Source organism: Raphanus sativus, chromosome 7, assembly GCF_000801105.2.
Source record: "Raphanus sativus cultivar WK10039 chromosome 7, ASM80110v3, whole genome shotgun sequence".
Classification (NCBI taxonomy): domain Eukaryota; kingdom Viridiplantae; phylum Streptophyta; class Magnoliopsida; order Brassicales; family Brassicaceae; genus Raphanus; species Raphanus sativus.
The window spans coordinates 16752672-16775325 of NC_079517.1; the positions used below are offsets into that span (position 1 = coordinate 16752672).

At 31.4% G+C, this 22654-nt stretch overlaps 5 protein-coding genes across 5 annotated transcripts; all 5 read left to right on the forward strand.

The window, feature by feature from the left end:
• The first annotated feature begins 2979 nt into the window (after positions 1-2979).
• Positions 2980-4463, forward strand: LOC108816609 (MATH domain and coiled-coil domain-containing protein At3g58360-like). Its single transcript, XM_018589171.2, is given in 5 exon segments — positions 2980-3097; positions 3183-3346; positions 3559-3785; positions 3895-4132; positions 4135-4463. Coding segments are annotated over 5 exon segments (900 nt in total). The 5' UTR covers positions 2980-2990; the 3' UTR covers positions 4299-4463.
• Positions 4464-8802: 4339 nt separating this feature from the next.
• On the forward strand, positions 8803-9880 carry LOC108831870 (uncharacterized). The gene is made up of 2 exons (XM_018605377.2): positions 8803-8932; positions 9246-9880. Exon 2 carries the CDS (start codon positions 9275-9277, stop codon positions 9800-9802), a length of 528 nt encoding a protein of 175 aa, XP_018460879.2. The 5' UTR covers positions 8803-8932; positions 9246-9274; the 3' UTR covers positions 9803-9880.
• Positions 9881-12446: 2566 nt separating this feature from the next.
• On the forward strand, positions 12447-14279 carry LOC108815560 (MATH domain and coiled-coil domain-containing protein At3g58410-like). Its single transcript, XM_018588124.2, has 5 exons — positions 12447-12515; positions 12943-13083; positions 13182-13342; positions 13553-13746; positions 13871-14279. Exons 2-5 carry the CDS (start codon positions 12980-12982, stop codon positions 14141-14143), a joined length of 732 nt encoding a protein of 243 aa, XP_018443626.1. The 5' UTR covers positions 12447-12515; positions 12943-12979; the 3' UTR covers positions 14144-14279.
• A 4389-nt stretch (positions 14280-18668) lies between these two features.
• Positions 18669-20353, forward strand: LOC108816267 (MATH domain and coiled-coil domain-containing protein At3g58360-like). Its single transcript, XM_018588845.2, has 4 exons — positions 18669-19073; positions 19140-19300; positions 19445-19632; positions 19753-20353. Exons 1-4 carry the CDS (start codon positions 18967-18969, stop codon positions 20158-20160), a joined length of 864 nt encoding a protein of 287 aa, XP_018444347.1. The 5' UTR covers positions 18669-18966; the 3' UTR covers positions 20161-20353.
• A 1186-nt stretch (positions 20354-21539) lies between these two features.
• LOC108815561 (MATH domain and coiled-coil domain-containing protein At2g05410-like) lies at positions 21540-22009 on the forward strand. Its single transcript, XM_018588125.2, has 2 exons — positions 21540-21617; positions 21737-22009. The coding sequence occupies exons 1-2, from the start codon at positions 21540-21542 to the stop codon at positions 22007-22009; spliced, it is 351 nt and encodes a 116-aa protein (XP_018443627.2).
• Positions 22010-22654: the final 645 nt, after the last annotated feature.

Sequence of the window (22654 nt, forward strand, 5' to 3'; positions counted from 1 at the left end):
TGTATTTTTAATCCTAAATCTATTCTATTAATTCTTCAGCATGACCAGTTGATAAAAGTTGTGTCCACTTTAAAAAAAACAAGAAAACTATATATAACTGCTTAACATATGCTTAACGTATCACGCTTCGTGGTGGTTATTGCTAAAATGGGACTGCATATGTATATCATATATATATATATCTACTTCTCCATGAGTTAACCTTAAAACTTCATTATATTTCAATTGTGACCTTCCTTTGCCATCCATGATCACCATCTCTCTCCCTCTCCATCATAAATCGTGCATTCCGGAGGAGACATGGCGTAACCACCAAACCACTAGAGAAACCGTTCATCACTTCTGGTCACCGTCTTGATTTGGAGAGACACCCACCGCCGGAGAGGAATCTTGCGCCACCGGAGACATCACGTTGTTTCGGAGACCAGCCTTTTGCATTAGATCTCCATGTTTGTTACTTTATATGGGACTTGGTTAGGGTTAGATTGGGAGAAGCGTGGAGATGTGTCGAGCAGAATCGGATCTAGAGACATCGTATCTCATCACCTCCACCGGCACCGATCCACCGACATGGCAGTTCAATAACCCACAAACCTCCTATTTTTAAGGGCTACATATATTGCAACCACAATTTTTTAAAAATATTAATAACTGTTTAAGAATAAAATTCAAAAATTAATGTGTGAAACGGTTTTGAAACCCGACTCCGATACTGAACCAAATATTTTTTTTTACTGGATAAAGGGATTGACCGCATGTGAACTACGGATTGCTAAATTAATTAATTTTTTATATAATAATATATTAACAATTAAAAAAATACAATAAATATTTTATGATTAGAAAAATATTTGAAAAAATATGCAACTTTAGTTTTCTTTAGCAACCTAAAGTTGTGTCCATATAAATATAACTAACCTTTAACCTTAGTGTAACTGCTTTTATATATCCGTTGTGTCCGTATAAATATAATTGCTTATATGGACACAACCTAAAATTGTGTCCATATAATATAACTACTTAACTTTATTGTAACTGTTTTTATTAATGGTTAAAGCCTAAATTTTATTAAAATTATATTTCTTAAATATATAAAACAAAAAATTTATCCGTCCTTTTTAAGACGGATCATAAGTTGGGTCCAAGTATTTGAAAATTGATTTGCGGATGCGGGTTATGAGTATTTTATGCGGAGTGAGTGTGGGTTGGTAGATTTTGGATCGCGGTTACCCGTCGACCAGTAAATTATTAGAAAAATAAAAGTAAAAAAGTAAATATTTTTTTAAAATAAAGAAATTTAAAAATAAGAATTTAAATTTTAAATCATGTATATTTTTTAATATATAAATATATTTTTATAATAATTAAATTAAATAATAATTTTTAAAATATATAACCCGTAGATAACCATTAAACGGAGCGGGTGTAGGTACAAAAATTATTTGTTTACGGGTTGTGTGAGTCATATTTTTTAACCAAAAAAATTGAAAATCCGCGGGTTAACGGGTCAGCAGGACGAGTTCGACCCTCAACTCGACCTTAACCGTGCGCATACCGGATCAATTTGTAAATTGCTATTATTTAATAAAATTTATTTTGAATAAAATTTATACACATATATAATTACAAAAAAATACAAATATAAAAAAGAAAAAAAACTATCAAAAATTAAATTTAAAACAAAAAAATACCCGCCCTTTTAAGGGCGGGTCAAAATCTAGTTTTAGTATTAAATTTTTAAATTTTTTGATATTTATTCTTGTTGAGTAAAATTTTTTGGATGATGTAATTATGTGGTCATCTCTATTGTTAAGAACATTATTTAATGTTTTTATTATGTTATATCGTAATAGGTTATAGGTTAATATATTTTTGTGTTTGTGTTTTTCAATAATATGTTTTGTATATAATAGTAAAGTCTCTGATGTAAAAACATATTAAATTTCAATAACTTTGCATTTGTTGTTTAAGATTAACAGTTTAATGTTATAAATTGTATTTTATTTTTTATTTGAATATAAATATTTTATTTGTTGTTGAATATTTTATATGAATTGCATTTTTGTAAGATTTTTATTTGCATTTGTTATAAGATTTCTTGATGGCATTCGTGAACTCCCATAACTCCTCTACTTTCTTAAGATTGCATGTTTTCCAGAGACGGAAAAGACGTGTAACCACCATCTGAGAGCAACAACCGAACTTCAACTTAGAAAAAGGATGTAGGATGAAACCATTGTGGCGGCATATGTGTGTAAGGAAGCAGAAGGTTGAATCTGGTGAAGCAGGAAAAGTTTGATTATTTGCATTCCTATTTATTAGCATCTATGAAATTAGGAAAAAAAGTTTTTAAATCAACGTCATGAGAGATATCTTCAAGAAAGAGTTAATGGCCATACTTGATGAGCATGTTTCAGTGACACGGAAACGTTATAATTCAGTAAAAATTTTGCAGGTGGAACATAGATATGAATACACAATAACAGTAAAAAAAGAAGTATGTAAAATATTGGGCTTGGTTGTCAAAATTTTTGGAATTGAGTCTCAACATCTTAATTAAATAAATTTGCATATAAAATAATTTAATAACTCAATATAAAAAGAATTAAATGATGATAACACATGGCATTTTTCCTCCTATGGAGATAAAAAAGTCTAGTTTGTTATATATATAAGATTCGTTTATTGGCTGAGAGAAATAGGCACTTGAAGAGTCCTTCACAATGAGCCTAAGGCTATTCATATTCCCGCACCTCTTTCAAGATGCATGTTATATTCTTCTATAACCTCAATAGCATTGTGGAACTCTCCTTTTTGCCGTAAGTATTTTTTTCTCTCCATCTATTTTTTTTTTTCTTGAATCTCAACTATGCTACGCATTGATCCTTCTGCTTTCTCACTATCAATATTGAAGAACGCAGATAACTTGTAAAATATTATGTTCTTTCTGATTCAATAGTTTTGCTAGTTGATTTGCATGCAGAGAAATCATGGGGAAGCATTTAAGAAAGAAGATCACCTGGGCGATTAAGAATTTCTCCTCTTTGCGATGTGAGAAACTTTATTCTGATCCATTTGTAGCCGGTGGATGCAACTGGTAAGGGTTTCAAGTGTTTTACTCCATGTAGATTTTAGTTTATATACTCCACAGTAGTGTTAAGCTGATTCTTTGGTTCGTGCAGGCGCCTTTGTGCCTTTCCCAAGGGTAATAACGTTGGCTACCTGTTTCTGTTTCTTGAAGTCTCCGATTACAAATCTTTGCCATCTGGATGGAGAAGACAGGCACGATATCTCTTAAACATAGTAAACCAAAGTTCCGCAAAACGTTTTAGACAAACTGGTGATGGTTTCTTCCTATTTCTCCCTTAGCAAGTTGTTTAAAAATGACAGTATTGAAAACACAAGTCACTTAGAGGATCACTTATATATATATATATATATATATATTATATATAGATAGAATCTTTCAGTTGAGGATCACTTCAGTTTGTGCCAAGTTGTGAACATTGTTGTTCAGTCCACAGTACAGTAAATGAACTGATTATGTGTATTTTACAGATGCAGAAAAGTGGTTTGATGAGACGTCTCCACGTTGGGGTCGTCTCTCTATGCTTTCCCTTAATGAAATTCATGCCAAAGAGAGTGGGTTCCTGGTAAACGGAGCACTCAAAATTGTTGCCGAGATAGAAGTTCTTGAAGTGATCGGCAAGTTAGATGTAGCAGAGGAAACTTCAACAATGACAGAAACCATAAATGTTAATGGCTTTCAACTTCTTCCTTCACAGGTTAGACAATTAACAACGCTACAAACTTTGCGAGTAAGTTATTTAGATTACTTTTTGTTTTATAGTAAGGTTCTATTTCAAGGTTCTTTATGGTTTTGTTATCACTCAGGTAGAATTTGTGAGCCATTTGTTTGAAAAACACCCAGAGATTGCATCTGAGTTCCATACAGAGAACCCAAATCTTAGGACAGGTTACATGAGCTTGCTACTTAGCCTCATTGACACTCTGCGCCAGTCGCCTCGCGACCTCTCCAAGACTGATCTGACCAAGGCATATGCCGCACTGGGATCCCTGACTAGCGCTGGATTTAAGTTGGATTGGCTGGAGAAGAAACTTGATGAGATGTCGGAAAGAAGGAGAAAGAGGAGGCTGGTGAGTCTCAAATGCGAGAAATTGAGGAAGAGTTGAAGGATTTGAAGCAAAAGTGCTCAGACCTGGAAGTTAAGTTGCAGAAACAAAAATCAGTGGTGTCAGCTGCACAAGCTCCTATCTCTTTCGATGATGTTATTTAATGTTCTCGAGTTCTTAAGCATTTAGAGTTTTTGTTTGGTGTTCTGGTGCCTCTTCGTCTGCAACCTTGGTTTTGTGATGTTGTGTGGATAAAGAAGTCATGTTTCTTGACATCTGCAGCGTTGTATCTCATGGTTTTTGTGAACAAACGGTTAAATCTAGGTTGCTTTAAGACAGTAATTTTTATGTGCCTGAACAAAATGTGGTAGATTAGAAAAAACCCTTTTCAGAAAGCTGGAAGAGGTATATTTTTATCCTTTTTCATGCACTTGCCGTTTGATTTCTCACTATATCAATGTATATTTTTCGTCTTGCATCATTGTAAGATAGCATTGGATTTATTTTTTAAGGCTTTCTACTTAAAAATTAAAAATAAAACTTACAAGCCATCAAAGCTTTAGAAAGATGGCAACATGAAGCATTTAAGCCACGAACGAGCATGAAGTTAAGAGGAAGACAACCCTCTAGATAAGAAAATTATAAATAGTTGGAGGTGAACTGAAAAATAAAAAAACATAGAGAAAAAACCATAGAGATTCAACCTCAGAATCATGTGAAACTTCTAACTCTGGAAACAATCATGTAATACATACCGTGCACTACTTCATTAGATTCTGGAATTGCAGTAGTAAGCACTTGCGAGGCGTTTGTAGTTGGAGATTTCTGAAATCGGTTTTAGTAGAATCTGTTATCTTATTATCAAAGCCAAAGCTCGGTATTTATATAAGGATTGAATCTCCTAATCTGGTAGGACTATGACCTATTACATCATTATCTAACTAGACTTGGGAGTTGAAATAGAGAAAATGAAGTCCTGATGTTGTTACTTGTTTGAGTTTGTGTCGTTCTTATTATAAAATGGTCGAATATAAAGTCGATCAAAGAGGAAGTAAGCTTTTTGGTTCATACCAATTTGGTATAAGAGCCGAACGATTCGATGGGAGAAGAAACAAATGTTATGGAGTAACTTGCTATTATGATGGCAAAGATCGAAAACATGAGGAGTGAGTTGAAGAGTGATTTGAGATCCCTAACAGAAAGAGTGGATGCTTTGGAATCACAGCCTTCATCTCCTAAAGCTCAAGATATTAAGAAGAAGGGGGTTCTTCAAGATCATTCATCGGCTATCAAATTTTCAACAGAAGAGCTATCCGAAGTTGAGAACTTTAGTAGGAGCAAGGGAGGAAAAGCACTGCCGCTACAAGCAGGGGAAGCAGGCACGTCCCTTGGAGGATACCAACGACCCGGTAACTTCAGTGGACCATGGCAGGCACGAGCGGTGGGCAGAGAACGAGGAAATCGTCGAGCTGATGGAGGAGGAGACTGGAATGTCAGACAATCGGAGCAGCACCACTCGACTATCTTCCAAATCCTGGAGATTTTCGAAACTCGGAGGGGTTGCCGGAGAGAAAATATTATGAAGCTCGTGAGGACAGAAGCAACAACTTCGAAAGAAGATGTGTGAAGGCAGCCAAAATAGAGTTTCCACCGTTTGATGGGACAACGAATGCTATGGAGTGGTTACAAAAGTGTGATGACTTCTTTGCGGACCAAAGAATATTCAGTGATGATGCGAAAGTTAGACAAGCAACTTTTGTTTTAACCGGACAAGCGTACCACTGGAACCTCAACTTGCGACGATTGGTTACACATAGGCTTGGATGGGAGGAGTTTAAAAGAATCTGCAAAAGTCGATTTGGAAAGGCAGATGCAGTAAACCCAGTGGGAGAATTGTCAAATCTTAGACACACTGGAACAATGGATGAGTACTGCAATCAGTTTGAAGAATGTCTAAGCCGACAAACAAGACTCTCGGGTGATCAACAGTTGTGGCAGTTCTGTGCCGGTTTGACCGATAACTTGAGAAAAGAAGTGGAGTATCTTAGACCAGAGACAATTTTTGAAGCAATGGAATATGCTCGAGACAATGAATACAAGATTGATGGTGATAAACGAGCTAGAACGTTTGGTGGACATATGGCTCCACTATCTGGACATTTAGTCCAAAACACTGCACCAAAAATGCTAGAGAAAAAAGAGCATGACAAAGAAGCTCATCAGACCCGAAAGGAAGAAGCTAAACATGCTCTACAAAAACAATATTGGAAGAAACTGACTGTAGCAGAAATGGCAGAACGTCGAGCAAAAGGACTTTGTTTCAATTGCGATGAACTCTACACTAGAGATCATGTTTGTAACCCTGTCCTTTTTCATATAATGCCTGTCACAGACGGGGATGATCAAAAGGATGAACCATTCAATGAAGAAGAGTTTGCTGAATATGTGGGAGGAAGAAGAGAAGCTGCTAGAGGCATACCTGGAGCTTGAGGACAAGCTCCTAGTCGAGGGGGGGAGTAATGATATGACATATGGTTTAGAATAAGAGTTATGGTTTTAATGGTTTATGTTTTACGTTAGATTAAGATTTAGGTGTTTTCCTTTTAATTAAACTTATAAGTATTTTCCTTTTTTATTTAGGTTATGATATGTCATAACCTATATAATGGTTCTCTATGATGAATAAAGAGGGAACTTCCAACAATTAACCTTAATCTCCAAGAGAGCTTAGGGTTAAAGGAAGCTTAGCTATTTATCTTTCTTTTGTTCACGTGTAATCACGGCACCGGTTACGAGATCACAAACGGCTCGTATCAGGACTATGACCTATTACATCATTATCTAACTAGACTTGGGAGTTGAAATAGAGAAAATGAAGTCCTGATGTTGTTACTTGTTTGAGTTTGTGTCGTTCTTATTATAAAATGGTCGAATATAAAGTCGATCACAACTTTTTTATTCTCTTTTCAATAAATAAAGGTAAAGGCTTTGCTTCTGAGTTTTGAATGAAGTTATCACCTCTTTTTTTTGAGTTTTTGTCCTCTGCTATGTTATAGTGTCTGGTTTGTATACAAGTTTCTGATATCTCCAATCGATGATATTGATTTCTGTTTCTTGAGATACAGGCAACTTAATGTATAAATTTTGTTTTTAAGTAGAGTTTCTTGTTGGTAAAGTTAAGTCTTTTGATTTGAATAGGATTTGAGACAAGTATATGGAGTGATGGAGATTGATTTCTAATATCAGAGAATGAGACTGAATATGGTGAAGGACTGATGAAAAAAAAAACAGAGTACTCTGCTTTTGTAGCATTACGTTTGGGTGTTGTTTATTTATCATAACTGTGTTTACCCGCGGTTTCGTGGAGAGTAAACGAAGAAATCTCTATTATGTTTACAATGAGTTTTTTTTTTCTTTTGGGAACTGGCTTGTTTGCAATACTATAACTATTGAATAATAACTAAAAATATTAAAAATTTAACTTTTAACTTCAAATTGTTTGATATTAAAAAAAATCAACATATATATTTCAGATGTAAAATTTAAGATAGTTCAACAATATAAATCTGAGTTACTGAAAACATTTTTCTTACATAAAGCAACATTATAATTAGTTTAGGTAACTGGTTGTAGAATTAAGTTATATTTTATTTTAATGTGAAAAATCATAAATATTTTGACTATCGGAGAGAGAAAAAAAAACATTTTTGTGTAGCTCTAAGATGATGGTCATACGCTTTTATAGCCCTGGCATCAGATTTTTGAATTGTTTTACTTATGTTTTTTTGTTTTTCTATTATTTTCAATTTATTTTAAATTCATAAGTGTTCTTTTATGTGTATTTTCAAAATATATTTCAAAATAAATTTTATATATGATTAAATAAAAAGCATTTTATTTTTAGATATGAATAAGGTATTTAAATATAAAAATTTGCAAATAATTGATTATAAAATTAGTTTTCAGTTTAGCACTGAAAATTAATAAAATCTAAAAGCACTAACTATTAAAATTGTAACAATTTAATAGTATAGATGTACGAACGTGTAACTAAAATCCTTTAAATAATATTTTAATATTTAAAAAGTGTGATATATTTTTATATGATTTTTTAAATAAAAATTAACTCATTTAATTTTTATTTGATATTTACTGACTTACATAAATGTTTTTTGGGTAAACACAAACGCTTTTGGTAACATTCAATTCTAAATCAACTTCTTTTAAAATGCAGCCATAAAAATTCTAAGAAAAACAATTACTTCGATAACTTTAAATGTAGAAATAAGCAAAACAATAATCACAGATATTTAGAAAGAAAATATATTTATTATTTCTTAATCTATGTGAAATATTCAAAACATCATATTTTGTGGAACGGAGGTAGTACTAAACAGTCTTTGTAAGATGATGACAGAGTATCCACTTTTTTTTTTGGTCATAGAGTATCCACTTCTAAACTAATTTTGTTTTACTTTTATACGATTAATCACACGTAGTCACTCTTCATGGTTAGAGAAACTATTGATCATTTATTCTTGTGCAGTTATTTATGCTGACGATATAAGAATAAGAGTAATACGAACAGAGAGTGACATTTAAAGACCCGAGGAGGACGATAGACTGGCTCGAGGAACGTAGACGCTCTTGGCATTTATGAATTCGTATTTATGAAGTGTTAATCTAGTCAAGACTCTTCGTATACCTGCTCGTTTTCTTTTGAGATGCTTACATTTTCTTATATATATCTATTGCAAGAAGAAACCTTTGTTCAGAAGCAGATACCTTTATCGACTCTGTAAGTGTGTTATAACATCTTCGTCTTCATTGTTTTTCTTTAACACAGTAACACTTTAGGTTAATCATCAACTAGGAATTGATTCTCTGGTTTCTCTTCTTCACCCACCTTGCCTTTGATGAGAAAGGAGGCAATCAATGTTCAGTCTTGTTTCTTTTTAGATTATTGCTGTGAACATGCATCATAATCTCTGAAGGATAATCTCCCTTAGCCACTGATGCTTCATATGTTCTTTTATATATTTGTTTCTGGTTCTATTACTGCTAAACCTTGATAGTAATAAATTGTATTCTCTTCCTTCTTTTTCTTGCAGTTTGAGTTAAAGAGATTCCTACTGTATCAATGGTGGATTGGAGTGATTTTTATGACGACTACGATGAGAATTGGGATATTGATTACTGCAGTGATGGCTACCCATACGAATGGGAATTTGATAATGATGATACTTACGGAGAGGAGACAAGTTACTTCTATGGATATGAAATGCATAGGGATCATAGTTATTCTTTTGCACTGAACTCAAGTGATTGCTATGGATATAAAGTGGGTTCAGATCATAATGATACTTCTGAAGATGCTACAAGTGAAAGCTATGAATCGGAAGAGGATTATGATGATGATGCGGAGGATGATATTGAGGAAGAGGATGATGATGATGATGATGAGGATTCATACGAAGAGTGGAATGATGATGATGATGATGATAACACTGATACAGAGGATGATGAAGATTCATACGAAGAGTGGGATCATCATGATGATAATGGTTCCGAGGCCCATAGTGATTTCTCTGCATATGAAGTTGATTGGGATCATGATGATAATTATTATTCAGGAGAAGACTTTAGCGATTACTGTGACTTTGACTAGGGTTGCGTACTGAAGCCAAGGTAGAGACAAGAAAGGTCGTTACATCAAGTCTCTAAAAAAGCGTTCAAGTTCTTTTATGTATTTTCACATCCTAGCATGTTGCTTTCTCTTAAATCACAATTTGCTTTTAAATAAGAAAAGTATTACTCTAAATTAAACTTTAAGATTTTATTTATTTCATTTAGTTTATATCTCTGATAAAAAAATCAACAGCATCCCTTAACTTTGAAATATATTTTAAAACCCAAAATCTTTAACAAAACCTCAAATAATATTTCATTTAAAATCTTAAATTGTTTTTATAAATTATATTAAGAAATTGTGTTTCAAAAGTGCTTAAAACTAAAAAAAATGCTTAAAACTAAAAATAATTATCTGCATACGGTCCTTCGGTTTCCCCGTTAAAACTTTTTGTTGGAAGGTACGGTGCCCATCTAAGCTAAAACACTTTTTATTGCAACTAGTATCGGAATGTATAACGGTAAAGAAAAATTTAAAAGCTAGAGGAATGAATGGGGACATAATTTGTGCACGGTATGGTGCACCGGAGGAGTCTATAAATCATGTGTTTTTTGAATGTCCACCAGCAAGACAGGTGTGAGCATTATCAAAATTCCCATCGAACCCCACCATATTCTCCACCCAATCTTTGTTCACAAATATGGATCATTTATTCTCGAGAGTAGTTCCACCGAAGGAAGATGATCATTTTGTCTGGTTTCTATGGTATATATGGAAAGCAAAAAATAATAAGGTGTTTAGTAATCTGGATATTGATCTGAGAGATACATTAAAATTAGCAGAGACAGAGGTGGTACTTTGGGCCGAAGCCCAAAATTCAACCTCACGGGGATTGGATCGTTCAAATCAACCACCGGAAACAATAGTTACAAATATGTCAGGCAGATAGTGCTATCTGGACGGATCATGGAAAGCTGAGGATAATTTCTCGGATCAAGGATGGTATAGTATCCTTGAAGGCTTTGATGGTTTAATGGGGGCTAGAAATATTCGGGCGAGTCAATCGCCACTTCATTCGGAAATGGAAACGCTTATTTGGACGATGGAATGTATGAGGAATTTACGTCAGTTCTCTGTAACGTTTGCAACGGATTGTTCTCAATTGGTGAAGATGGTTTCAGATCCAGAAGAGTGGCCAGCTTTTATAAGTTATTTGGAACACATCGCATCTTTGAAGAGATGTTTTACTACTTCAGAGCTCGTTCATATACCAAGGACGCAGAATGTAAAAGCGGATCGTCTAGCACGCAGTGCAAGAAAGCAATCGTCTTTTGTTGTCCACATGGATGCCGAGTTCCCGGTTTGGTTCACAGAGTCTAGATGAGTCTGTTTTATTGATGACAAAAAAAAAACTAAAAAGAATTATATTAAGAAATTTGCTTTATTATATGGCAATGTAAATATGTACTTTGATACGATAGCTGTTAGCCTGGTTTATTTGAAAACGTATCTATTATTTTCTGTTTTCTGATAGGATTGTATCTACTGTCTGTCAAAAAATCTAGGCAGATATCCATAGCATTTATCATAATCCTAATAAAAACCAATCAATACTATTAAAATTGAAGTATGACCAACTGATATTAGTTGTGTCCATTTAAAAAAAACAAAAAATCTATATATAACTGCATTTATATGCGAATTTCACGATGTAACTGCATGTAAACGTGCGTTTAGTTTAGTTAAACTTGGTGTCTTTTTCATTTAAGGTTTTAATTTATCAGCTCAAAACAAATAATAAATCAATGATAATTTAGTTTAAACTTAATGAAAATATGACAAATAAGCAAAATTAGCTAAAATCATGGAGAACCTGACAAGTAAGCAAAATCACTTCATAAATAAAATAAACAAAATTATTAATTATATTTATTAAGCATATGATAAATAAACAAAATTACCTAAACCAATGGAAAATATGACAAATAAGCAAAATTACTTAAAATTTACTTAAAACATCAAAATAAGAATCAACCAGCAGATATCAAAAATAATTATAAATAAGATGATATATTCTAAATAAGATGTTATAATATTGTGATTATCTTAAATCACATGTTTAATTAAAATTATAAAAAATAAGCAAACTATTAATTATAATTATTAAGCATATAATAAATAAATAAAATTACCTAAAACTATAGAAAACATGACAAATAAGCAAGATTACCTAAAATCATGGAATACATGACAACTAAGCAAATTTTCTTCTCAAATAATAGTATAGATGTTAAATTAAATAGTTGATTCAGTTTATGTATTATTATAAAATATATGATAAGTTTAATCAATTTTTCTTTTGGTTTAGGTTGGCGGGCTAATGACGAATTTTAAGATTTTATCGAGTTTTTAAATGATAAATCAATACTATTAAAACATGAACATGATCTATCGATATAGGTGTGGTCCAACTATTTTAATACAATTATTAAAACCTCTTATTAATCATTTAAAAGAAATATTATACAATAAAAAACATAAATATGACTAAAAACACAAATATAAAAACTAAATTTCTTAAAAATATAAATTAGAAAATATATCCGCCTTTTTAAGGGCGGGTCAAAATCTAGTTTTAATTTAAAATCCAAATTAAACCCTAGATAGGCTGTTTTTTTTTTTAGAAAACCCTAGATAGGTTGTTTTGAGCTAGCTGCTCAAGATTGTTGTTCGGTTGTCTGATCGATAACTGGTGCGTGCTACCGTTTTCTAGGGTTTTTTCTTCTATTCTTGTTCTGCTTGTTTGATTGTAGAAGAAGCAATTTAAAAAAAACAATTGGGCGAATTTATGACAAGTAAATATGATTTTAGACAAGGAGATGGAGACTGACTCTTATCTCCAGGACTGAGTGAATATTATAAGGAATTTTTTTTTAAGATGTCTATTGTCTTGTAATGACGGAGTCCGTTGGTTTTAATGTTTTAAGCTATGTTACTTGGTTGAAAAGTAATTAATTTTGTGTCTAAACAAAAGTGTGGTGAAGATCCTCCCTCCTCTTATTTGTTGAATTAGGCACTTAGAGTTCACTGCCTTGGTTTTGCTTTTGCTTTTTCTATTTCATAGGTTTTCATGTCACATCTTTGTTAAAATAAAAGTGAATCTGTCTTGGTGCAAACAGAGACAGCATTGGAAAAGTCGTGAACAGTCTCACTTCAATGGCAAATCGAGTTGATCATAAGTTCGTCTGGGTGATAAAGAACTTTTCCTCTTTGCGTGAGAATCTTTATTCTACTCCAGTCCAGATCGGTGACTGCAAATGGTAAAAATAATACTTCTAACGTTCCATGGTTTTTGGTTTGGTCTGTGATCTACTCCTTTGTTTTTGGTTGGTGATTCGTTGTTTCTCATTTTCTACAGGTGTCTATCTGTATATCCCAAGGGAGCATTTAACACTGATCACTTATCTCTGTTTCTGGAAGTTGCTGATTGTGAATCATTACCTTCTGGATGGAGAAGATTTGTAAAATTTGGGCTAACTATAGTAAGACAAGTTTCAGAAGAACCCTCAGTACTCAAAGGTGATTCTTAAATCTTACCTCACTCTACTCATGGGTTCGTGTATTTTGTGCATCTTTTACTCATGCTTTACGTTTGTGTGTTTATGATATGAATCATATATTTGTCTGTATGAGTTGTGTGAGTGCTTAGTTATGTAAGGCTTTTTACCAAGTTGCAAACACAGACGTGTTCATGCAGTACTATAATTTACATGTTATGAAATCCCACAGAAGCACATCGCTGGTTTGATCAAAAGCATTACAACTGGGGTTTTCGAACTATGATTCCTTTAGCCAAAATCCACGACAATAATGAAGGATACCTTGTAAACGACGAACTCATGGTAGTGGCCGAGATAGATGTTCTTCAAGTTGTTGGCACCTTAGAGAAATCTGAAGAGACAAATCCTCTGAGTAACGTAAAGGTAAGTGAGTTTTATTTGCTTCATTAATGACTTTGGTTTTAAAATGTATGCTGCAGTTTGCAAAGATGTTGTATTCTGTTTTTATGTCTTTCTCATATCGTACTTCTGTCTATGTCTCTAATAGCGGGTAAAATATGTGAGCTCGGCACAAGACAGTGTAGTAGAGTTTCGTGCAAGGAACCAACATCTCAAGACTGCATGCACAAATGTCTTGCTCAGCCTAACTCAGACGCTTTGCCAAACACCTCAGGAGCTTTCCATTGATGATATTGTGGAAGCAGAGAAAGCACTGGCTTACATGAAAGATTCTGGCTTGGAGGTGGATTGGTTGGAGAAGAAGCTTAAGGAAGTAAAGGAAAAGAAGAGCTGTCTGGTTGAAGTAAAAGGGAAAAAATAACAGGTTGAGTTACACGAGTTACAACTCGTAAACTGAAAAAAAAAAAACATTTTTCCATATGAATTGGTTTAAGCTTGTTTAATTCGATTAAACATGCTTGAATTCAGTTTTTATTTTATTTTATTTGATTCGTCTCCTTTCAGTTTTTAAATATATAGTTAAGTTGCAGCAATATTGGTTTTGAAAGACAAACCATAAGTAAAAAACTGGATTATAGCTTTCTACCTAATTTTGCAATATGTCTCTTCTTTATTGAAACCAGAGGTTTACTCCGTGCTACGAGCAGAGCCTATTTTAGGTTTCAAATGTTAACTACTCCCATCAGATTACAATAAATCGTTTAAAGGTAATTTATACATCGATTAAAAAATTATAAATTTTAATTCAAATTTTCTCGCTTGCCTAAAAATAATAATAACTACAGTTAATTCAAGCAATAAAAAATCATACTGCATAATATAAATAATCAAAAACATCAATTTATAATTAAGTTTTACGTAGAAACTTAAAAACATCACTTAAAAAAAAGTTTCTTAAAAGACCATTTAAAGTGACACTGAAGGAATATATAACTATTCTTTTTGATGTTGTATTCTGATCTTATATGTTTGTGTGTGTACATGAGTGCTTTGTATTCGTGGTATGTATAACATAGACTTCATATTTTAGGTTAAAATTATTGAATTGTAATATTTATGTGATCATTTTTTTGCGATGTTTAAATTTTGTTGTTGTTCATGTGTTTAATCTAAGTGATATTATTACTTAATCATTTTTTCTGGAAAAATAAAATAATGGCACAAAGAATAACATATATAAAAACATATATAACTATACATATTGTTTAATGTAGTTTATCCAATTCTTACTATATATTTGTAAATATATGTTTAATGTAGTTTATCCAATTCTTATATTGTATATTTACTTATTATTTAGTTTTATATATTACATATGTATTAATTCTAATTTTCTTGCTTTTATATCAAATGGTAATATTACGATTCATGTTTACTATATATATATTATATTTCTTATATTTTATATTTACTTATTATTTATTTTATTTTACATATTCATATAGATGTTTAATGTACAGTAGAACTTCTATAAATTAATAATGTTGAGAATTTAAAATTTTATTAATTTATAGACATATTAATTTAAAAGTTTCCTTTTTAGATTTTTTCTATTTTTTATTTTTGTTTATAAAATAAGAAAATATTTGATTTTACCATTTATACATTATTTAAATTTTAGAAATCTAACTTTCTTATTGTTTTATTATCTTATTTGATGTATATTTTTATATTTCATAGAATTGTTATGTGATTTTCGATATAATTTTACTAAATTTTGTCAAAATATTTTGACATACTAAGAAAAATAGATATATTTTCATTGTAAATATAAAACCAATAATATAATGTTTAATTTGTATTTATATAAAAATATATATATGTTGATAGATTATCAATTTATGTTTTAAAAATATTATTATCTTATTATTTTATCGATGTGTATCATATTTTACACGAGCTTAAGTTGGGACCGGGGAAATTTATTAATTTATAGAGATTATTAATTTTTCGAGTATTAATTTATAAAGATTCTACTGTAGTTTTTATATTTCTTATATTGTATATATACTTATTATTTATTTTTTATCTTATATTGGATATTTATTTTGATATATATTTTCAAGATAGATGTTTAATTTATTTTTTCCAGTTTATATTGTATATTTACTTATTGTATATTTTTATTATTTTGTATATTTATTTTTTGTTCTAAATTTCTTGCTATGATATCAAAATGATAATATTACGATATATGTTTAATGTAATATTTTTATCTCTTATATAATATATTTACTTATTTTTATATTGTATATTTACGATAAATATTTAATGTAATATTTCTATTTCTTATATTGTATATTTACTTATTATTTATTTTTCATATATTGTATATTTACTTATAAAAGTATTTAGAATTAATAAAAATGTAAAACTATACATTTTTAAGAGAGATGTTTAATGTAGTTTATCTATTTTTTTAATTATATTATATATTTACTTATTATTTTATTTTTATTGTGAGTTTACCTTTTCTATTTTTGTTTTTATATCAAATGTTAATATTAAGATAGCTTTTTAGTGTAATATTTATATTTCTTATATTGTATATTTTAATTTTTATTAATTTTTATTCTAATATTATGATAGATGTTTATATTTTGTTTTTTATATTCAATTTTTAATTATTATTTATTCTACTATACAGTTTTCATATTGTATATTTACTTATGGTTTCTTCTTATATTTTATATTAACTTTTTCTATTTTTTTTTCTTTTATATCAAATGATAATATTATGCTTGATTTTTAATAATGTTTGATTTAATATTTTTTCTATTTTTTTCTTTTATATTTACTTAATTTTTCTATTTTTTATAGATGTTTAATATAATATTTCAATTTTATATTGTATATTTACTTATTCCAATACTACGATACGACAGATGTTTAATATAATATTTTTATTTCTTACATTGTATATTTATTTATTATTTATTATAGTATTTAAAATTTTCGCTGCTGTGACGCTCCAAATTTTATATTTTTTTAATTCTAATATTATAATAGATTTTAATGTTATATTTGATTTATTATACATTTTAGATAGATACTTAATTTTATTTTATTTCTTATATTGTATATTTATTTATTTCTATTTCTTATATTGTATATTTATATGTTTAATGTAATATTTATATTTCTTATTTTGTATATTGACTTATTATTTAGTTTTACTTATATTGTATATTTATTTTTTATTTTTATTTTTGGTAATAATCCAACATGACATCTTTCAGAATAAATTTTTTTCGTTGATGTGTACTTTCTACGGAAATTTGATCACATATACATTGTAGGATTTAAATGAAGCATATGTACATAGCAAAGCAAAGGCTATGATATTTATGAAATATTTGCTATATTGCCCTTGAATGGGGTTTTCTTTTTTTTTTTCTTTTTTTTTATAAATATGGTTTCCCCTTTAGTTCTTAATTGGTTTCAATTTCTGTAAAAACAATTGTACAATTTTATTGTTTATATAATAAAAACAAGTATTTTTTCTACACATAATATGTTTTAAAAATTTCAAAACAAACATATATTTTATAAATTTTATATAATATTTCATAATCGCAATTTTGAATCCATACTATTATTAATTACAGTATAGTCTGATAAATTTCTTTTTCTCTTCTTTTGTAATTTATATCTCCTTCTCTGCCTCCTGATTCTTCTTACTCACTACTTGATCAGTTACACTGTTTTGTTCTCCAACACTGTCGCCACTCATCATCTCTCTTTCTAAAAAATTTTTAGAGAATTTCACATATACAAAGTTTGTGGGAGTGTCGAGTATTCTATACTATAATATGTATAGTATAGTCACGAAATGGATAAAAGTTTGGGTTTAGGGTTTAGGGTTTAGGATTAGGGTTTGGGTTTAAGGTATATGGTTTGTGTATATGGTTTGAGTTTAGAGTTTGGGTTTATGGTATATGGTTTGGGTTTAGGGTTCAGAGTTTGAATTTATGGTTTTTATGGTTTAGAGTTTGGGTTTAGGGTATATGATTTGAGTTTAGGGTTTGGGTTTAGGGTTTAAGATTTGGGTTTAGGGTATATGGTTTGGGTTTAGGGTTTAGTGTTTGGGTATTTGGTTTGGGTTTAAGGTTTGGGTTTAGGGTATATGGTTTGGGTTTAGGGTTTAGTGTATATGGTTTGGGTTTCGGTTATGGGTTTAGGGTATATAGTTTAAGTTTAGGATATAGTGTACTATCTATAAACTCTTTATCTTTTTCAGCCTTTTTATTTTCTTCATTTTCATCATAATGATTGGTGTTATAAAATAATTGTTCTATACTATATATTGGACGAATATAGTATAGTATGATATCCAGCGTTGTATTAATAATCTTTCACTCGCGGGGAAGGAGAGCGTTGTCTACTTTTGTATCAAATTGACACAACTTTTCATGTATGGCTATATTCTTCATATATGGTGCTACTATGAATATTAAGCAAATTGACCCTACTTTCTATGGAGACTAAAAATGTCCATTTTATTAGTATAGATTTAAAATGTTCATTATTCCACTTTTGCACTAATTTTAATTATTTTCTTTGACGACAGCACTAATTTTAATTCACAATGTTGTTTTTCTAATTTATATATTTTCGTAACTTGTTATGTGATCCTAAATATCCTTTTAGAAGCTTGTTTACTTTATACATTGTGTGATTGGAATTTTTAATTAACATGCATATGATTATTTTTTAATTATATATGTGATTTTCGTAAAAACAAAACAATGAACCATACTTTACTTATTTTTAATTTATAATATACATATACTATAATCTATGGAATCGAGAATGCTTCGTTACAAAAAAAAAAAAAAAAAAAAAAAAAAAAAATGGAATCGAGAATGCTCATACTCCAAGTAACACTGGGAGGGTAATGAAAGCGATTCCCATTCCTGTTGTATACGTAATCTTGACGATTAGCATTCAGAGAGTGGCTTTGGAACTCAAAAGTCTTTAATTTCCATATACGCACATGCTCCAAAGTTTGTTTGACGAGTTAATTTTTAAATGTTATAAGAAATCATTAATTGGTTATATATGGATACTGGAGAGTCGTGCAACTCCTATTGGTTACAAGGCCCGAGATTGCCGTATCTGAGTCCAAAAAAATTGTGTTAAGTCACTCAGGTTCTAGGTTTGTCTGTATCTCCACCGAGATCAATGGAGAAGAAAGTTGATAAGAAGTTCACTTGGGTGATAAAGGATTTCTCTTCTTTGAAATCTGAGAAAATATTTTCAGATAAATTTGTCGTCAGTGGCTGCAAATGGTACAAGGTTTTCAAGTGTTTTCATTAATTTCCTTCACAAATTTGCTTAATTTGTTTTTCCTGCAGGTACATTAGTGCATATCCCAAAGGATACAAGGTTGATAACTTTCTGTCAGTGTATCTGGAAGTCCCCGATTGTGGATCATTGCCATCTGGATGGAGAAGACACGCACGATATCGCCTCATTGTTGTAAATCAACGTTCTGAGAAACTCTCCCGGCAACTTGGTAATATTTCCTCGTACTGGTCGGTCTAAAAGAGTTATTAATTTCGTTATATTTCTTAATGTTGAACATTGTTGTTCAGTCCACATAAGCATATATATTCATTGTAATTCTATATTAGATGAATAATTGTTTGTGGTTTTACAGAAGTACAACACTGGTTTGATGTGACGTCTAACAACTGGGGCTTTCCATCCATGCTTTCCCTTGATGAAATTAATGCCAAAGATAGCGGGTTTCTGGTAAAAGGGGAGCTCAAGATTGCTATCGAGATAGATCTTCTTGAAATTATTGGCAAAGTAGAGGTTAATGGGTTTCATCTTCTTTCTTCACAGGTAATAATTTAAGGATGTTGTAAATTTGTGTGTAGAAATTTCAGCAACAAGTGAAAACATGATTAACTTAACTTGTCTAACAAGATGCTTTTTTTTTTGTATATCTGTTTTCCTTCTCAGGTGGAAAACGTAAGCCGTATGTTTGAAAAACACCCAAAGACTGCTTCTGAAGTCCATCTAAAGAACCCTAATATTAGGACAGGTTACATGAATTTGCTACTTTGCCTGATTGATACTTTGCGCCAGTCGCCTCAAGAGCTCCCCAACGATGATCTGGACGAGGCTCATTATGCACTGGAATCATTGACTGATGCTGGATTTAATTTGGATTGGTTGGAGAAGAAAATCTCTCAAGTTTCAGAAATGAAGGAGAAAGCGAAAGATGGTGAAATTCGTAGGCAAGAGATTGAGATAGAGTTGAAAGATTTGAACCAGAAGTGCTCAGACGTGGAGGCTCAACTGGGGAAGGAGAAGTCAATGGCGCTGGCTGCAAAAACTCCATTCTCATTTGATGATATTATTGAATAATCTGAAGCCATTAGACACTCGAAGTTATGTTCTTATTTGATGTTAGGCGAAGCTCTGCTTCTTAGCATATGCTCCGTTGTACTTGTATCACTGAAAAAGTCTTTTGTTTAATCTTTCTATGTGCTTACTTGCGAATCAAGTAACAAATATGCTTCAGTTTGTATTATTATTTATTTTGAAAATGCCTCTTTTTCGGATATCCTCTATGTGCCCAATCTTTGAATATGGTGAAGGATTGAGTGTGAACCTTATAAAGAAATTCTAAGACGTCTGTTCTCTTGTAACGATGGAGTCCCTTGGTTTCAATTAACAGAACGTTTTAAGATAGGTTACTTGGTTCGAAAGTAATTGCTTTTGTGTCTGAACAGAATGTGGTTTTGCTTTTAGAGTTCACAGACTTGGTTTTGTTTTTTATTTCATAGGTTTTCATATCACATTTTTGAAAGAAAGTATTACGATTATATGAATCTTTGTTAAATAAAAGCCAATCTCTCTTGCTACGAACATGGACTGCATTTGAAGAGTCGCAATCAATAGAGAGGATCGAGAAGTCTTTTATCATTTATTAATTCGTTGTTATGACAAAATAGGTCAAGACTGTTCGCGTTCCTGCTCGTTTCTTTGAGATGCCTTTAAAAACTTGTTTAGTGTGGCCATTAATCCAGTTTCATCCATATTAGAATTTCAGAACTTTAAGTATCCTTTCTCACTCCAATGGCAAAGCAAGTTGGTCACAAGTTCGCCTGGGTAATCAAAGACTTTTCCTCTTTGCATGAGAAGTTTTATTCTCCTACAGTCCAGATTGGTGATTGCAAATGGTAAAAAAATATACTTCTTACTGCTCTATGGTTTGGCTCAGTGAAATCGTTTCTTCTCATGTTCTTCAGGCGTCTATCTGTCTATCCCAAGGGAATACTTGTTAGTGACCACTTATCTCTGTTTCTGGAATTTGCTGATGTTAAATCATTGCCTTTTGGATGGAGAAGATTGGTGAAATTTCGACTAACAGTAGCAAAACAAATTTCGGAAGGACCCTCAGTACTCAAAAGTGATTCTTACTACTAACTCTACTGTTTTTTTTTTCTTTCATTTCATTCATCCATGGCAAAGGGAACTTCCGTTTATTTTATGCATTTTTTTAACTCATGGGTCTTGTTTTATTATATGAATCATATGATGTCTATATGAGTTGTGATATTGATTAGATGTAGCAGGGCGTTCATGCAGTACTACAATTCAATTTTGATTTATTCTCATGAAATTCTACAGAAACACATCGCTGGTTTGATCAAAAGCACGTCCGCTGGGGGTTTCCAAATATGATTCCCTTAGCCAAAATCCAGGACAAAAATGAAGGATTCCTTATAAATGACGAACTCATGATAGTTGCCGAGGTAGATTTTCTTCAAGTTCTTGGCTCCACAGAGAAATCTGAAGAGACAAATCCTCTGAGCCAGGTATATGTAACATAACTGATGTCAGTGGCCAGTGGGGTTTACGTTTTAGTTTCTTCTTAAATGACTTTAGTTTTCAGGTCTTTATCATACCGTACTCCTGTGTGTGTCTCAATTAACAGGTAGAATCTGTGAGCTCGATCCAAGACAGTGTAGTAGAATTTCGTGCAAGGAACCAACATCTGAAGACTGCATGCACAAATGTATTGCTCAGTCTTACTCAGACTCTGTGCCAAACACCTCAGGAGCTTTCCCTGGATGATCTGGTCGAAGCAGAGAAAGTACTGGCTTACATGAAAGATACTGGCTTGGAGGTGGAGTGGTTGGTGAAGAAGCTTAATGAAGTGAAGGAAAAGAAGCAAGAGCAGTCTGGTCAAGTAAAGGGGAAAAAGTAACAGGCTGAGTTACTTGAGCAAGTTTTAACTCATAATCTGAAAAACATACTTCATATGAATTGGTTTAAAGCTTGTTTGATTCGGTTTAATATGCTTGAATTCAGTTTGGTTTAGTTTAAGTTGATTCATCTCCATTCAGTTTTTAAGAATATAATTAAGTTGCAGCAATATTGGTTTTGAAAGACAACCATGATGTAGAAACTGGAATAGATTCTGTTGTGCTCGGTGTCAAGGTTTGTTTGTCATTTGATTATCTTATGTCCTGACTTCCAAGGTATTCATCAAAGAGTTTCTTACTTGATGTTCTGGTATGCTCGTTCTTTACATATAGATGAATTACAGCGGAAGTTTCCATAAACTCTTTTCTTGAAACTTCTTAAGTCATGACTCATGAATAGGAAGATTCACGTCAAAACATGTGGCTTGACGCCCACGCTATAAAATCCAATCGATGAGTTAGCATTAATCTTCTACTCTTTACTTATTAATCTGTGTTAGATAAGTTCTGCAAAAATAGAGCTTTCTACCTAACCCTACAATATTTCTCTTCTTACTAAATTTAGAAATCTTAATTATCCAACTCTTTGACACTAATTCTTACAATATTTTCTCTAATATTTTATGTTTTGGTATGTGACCGTATAT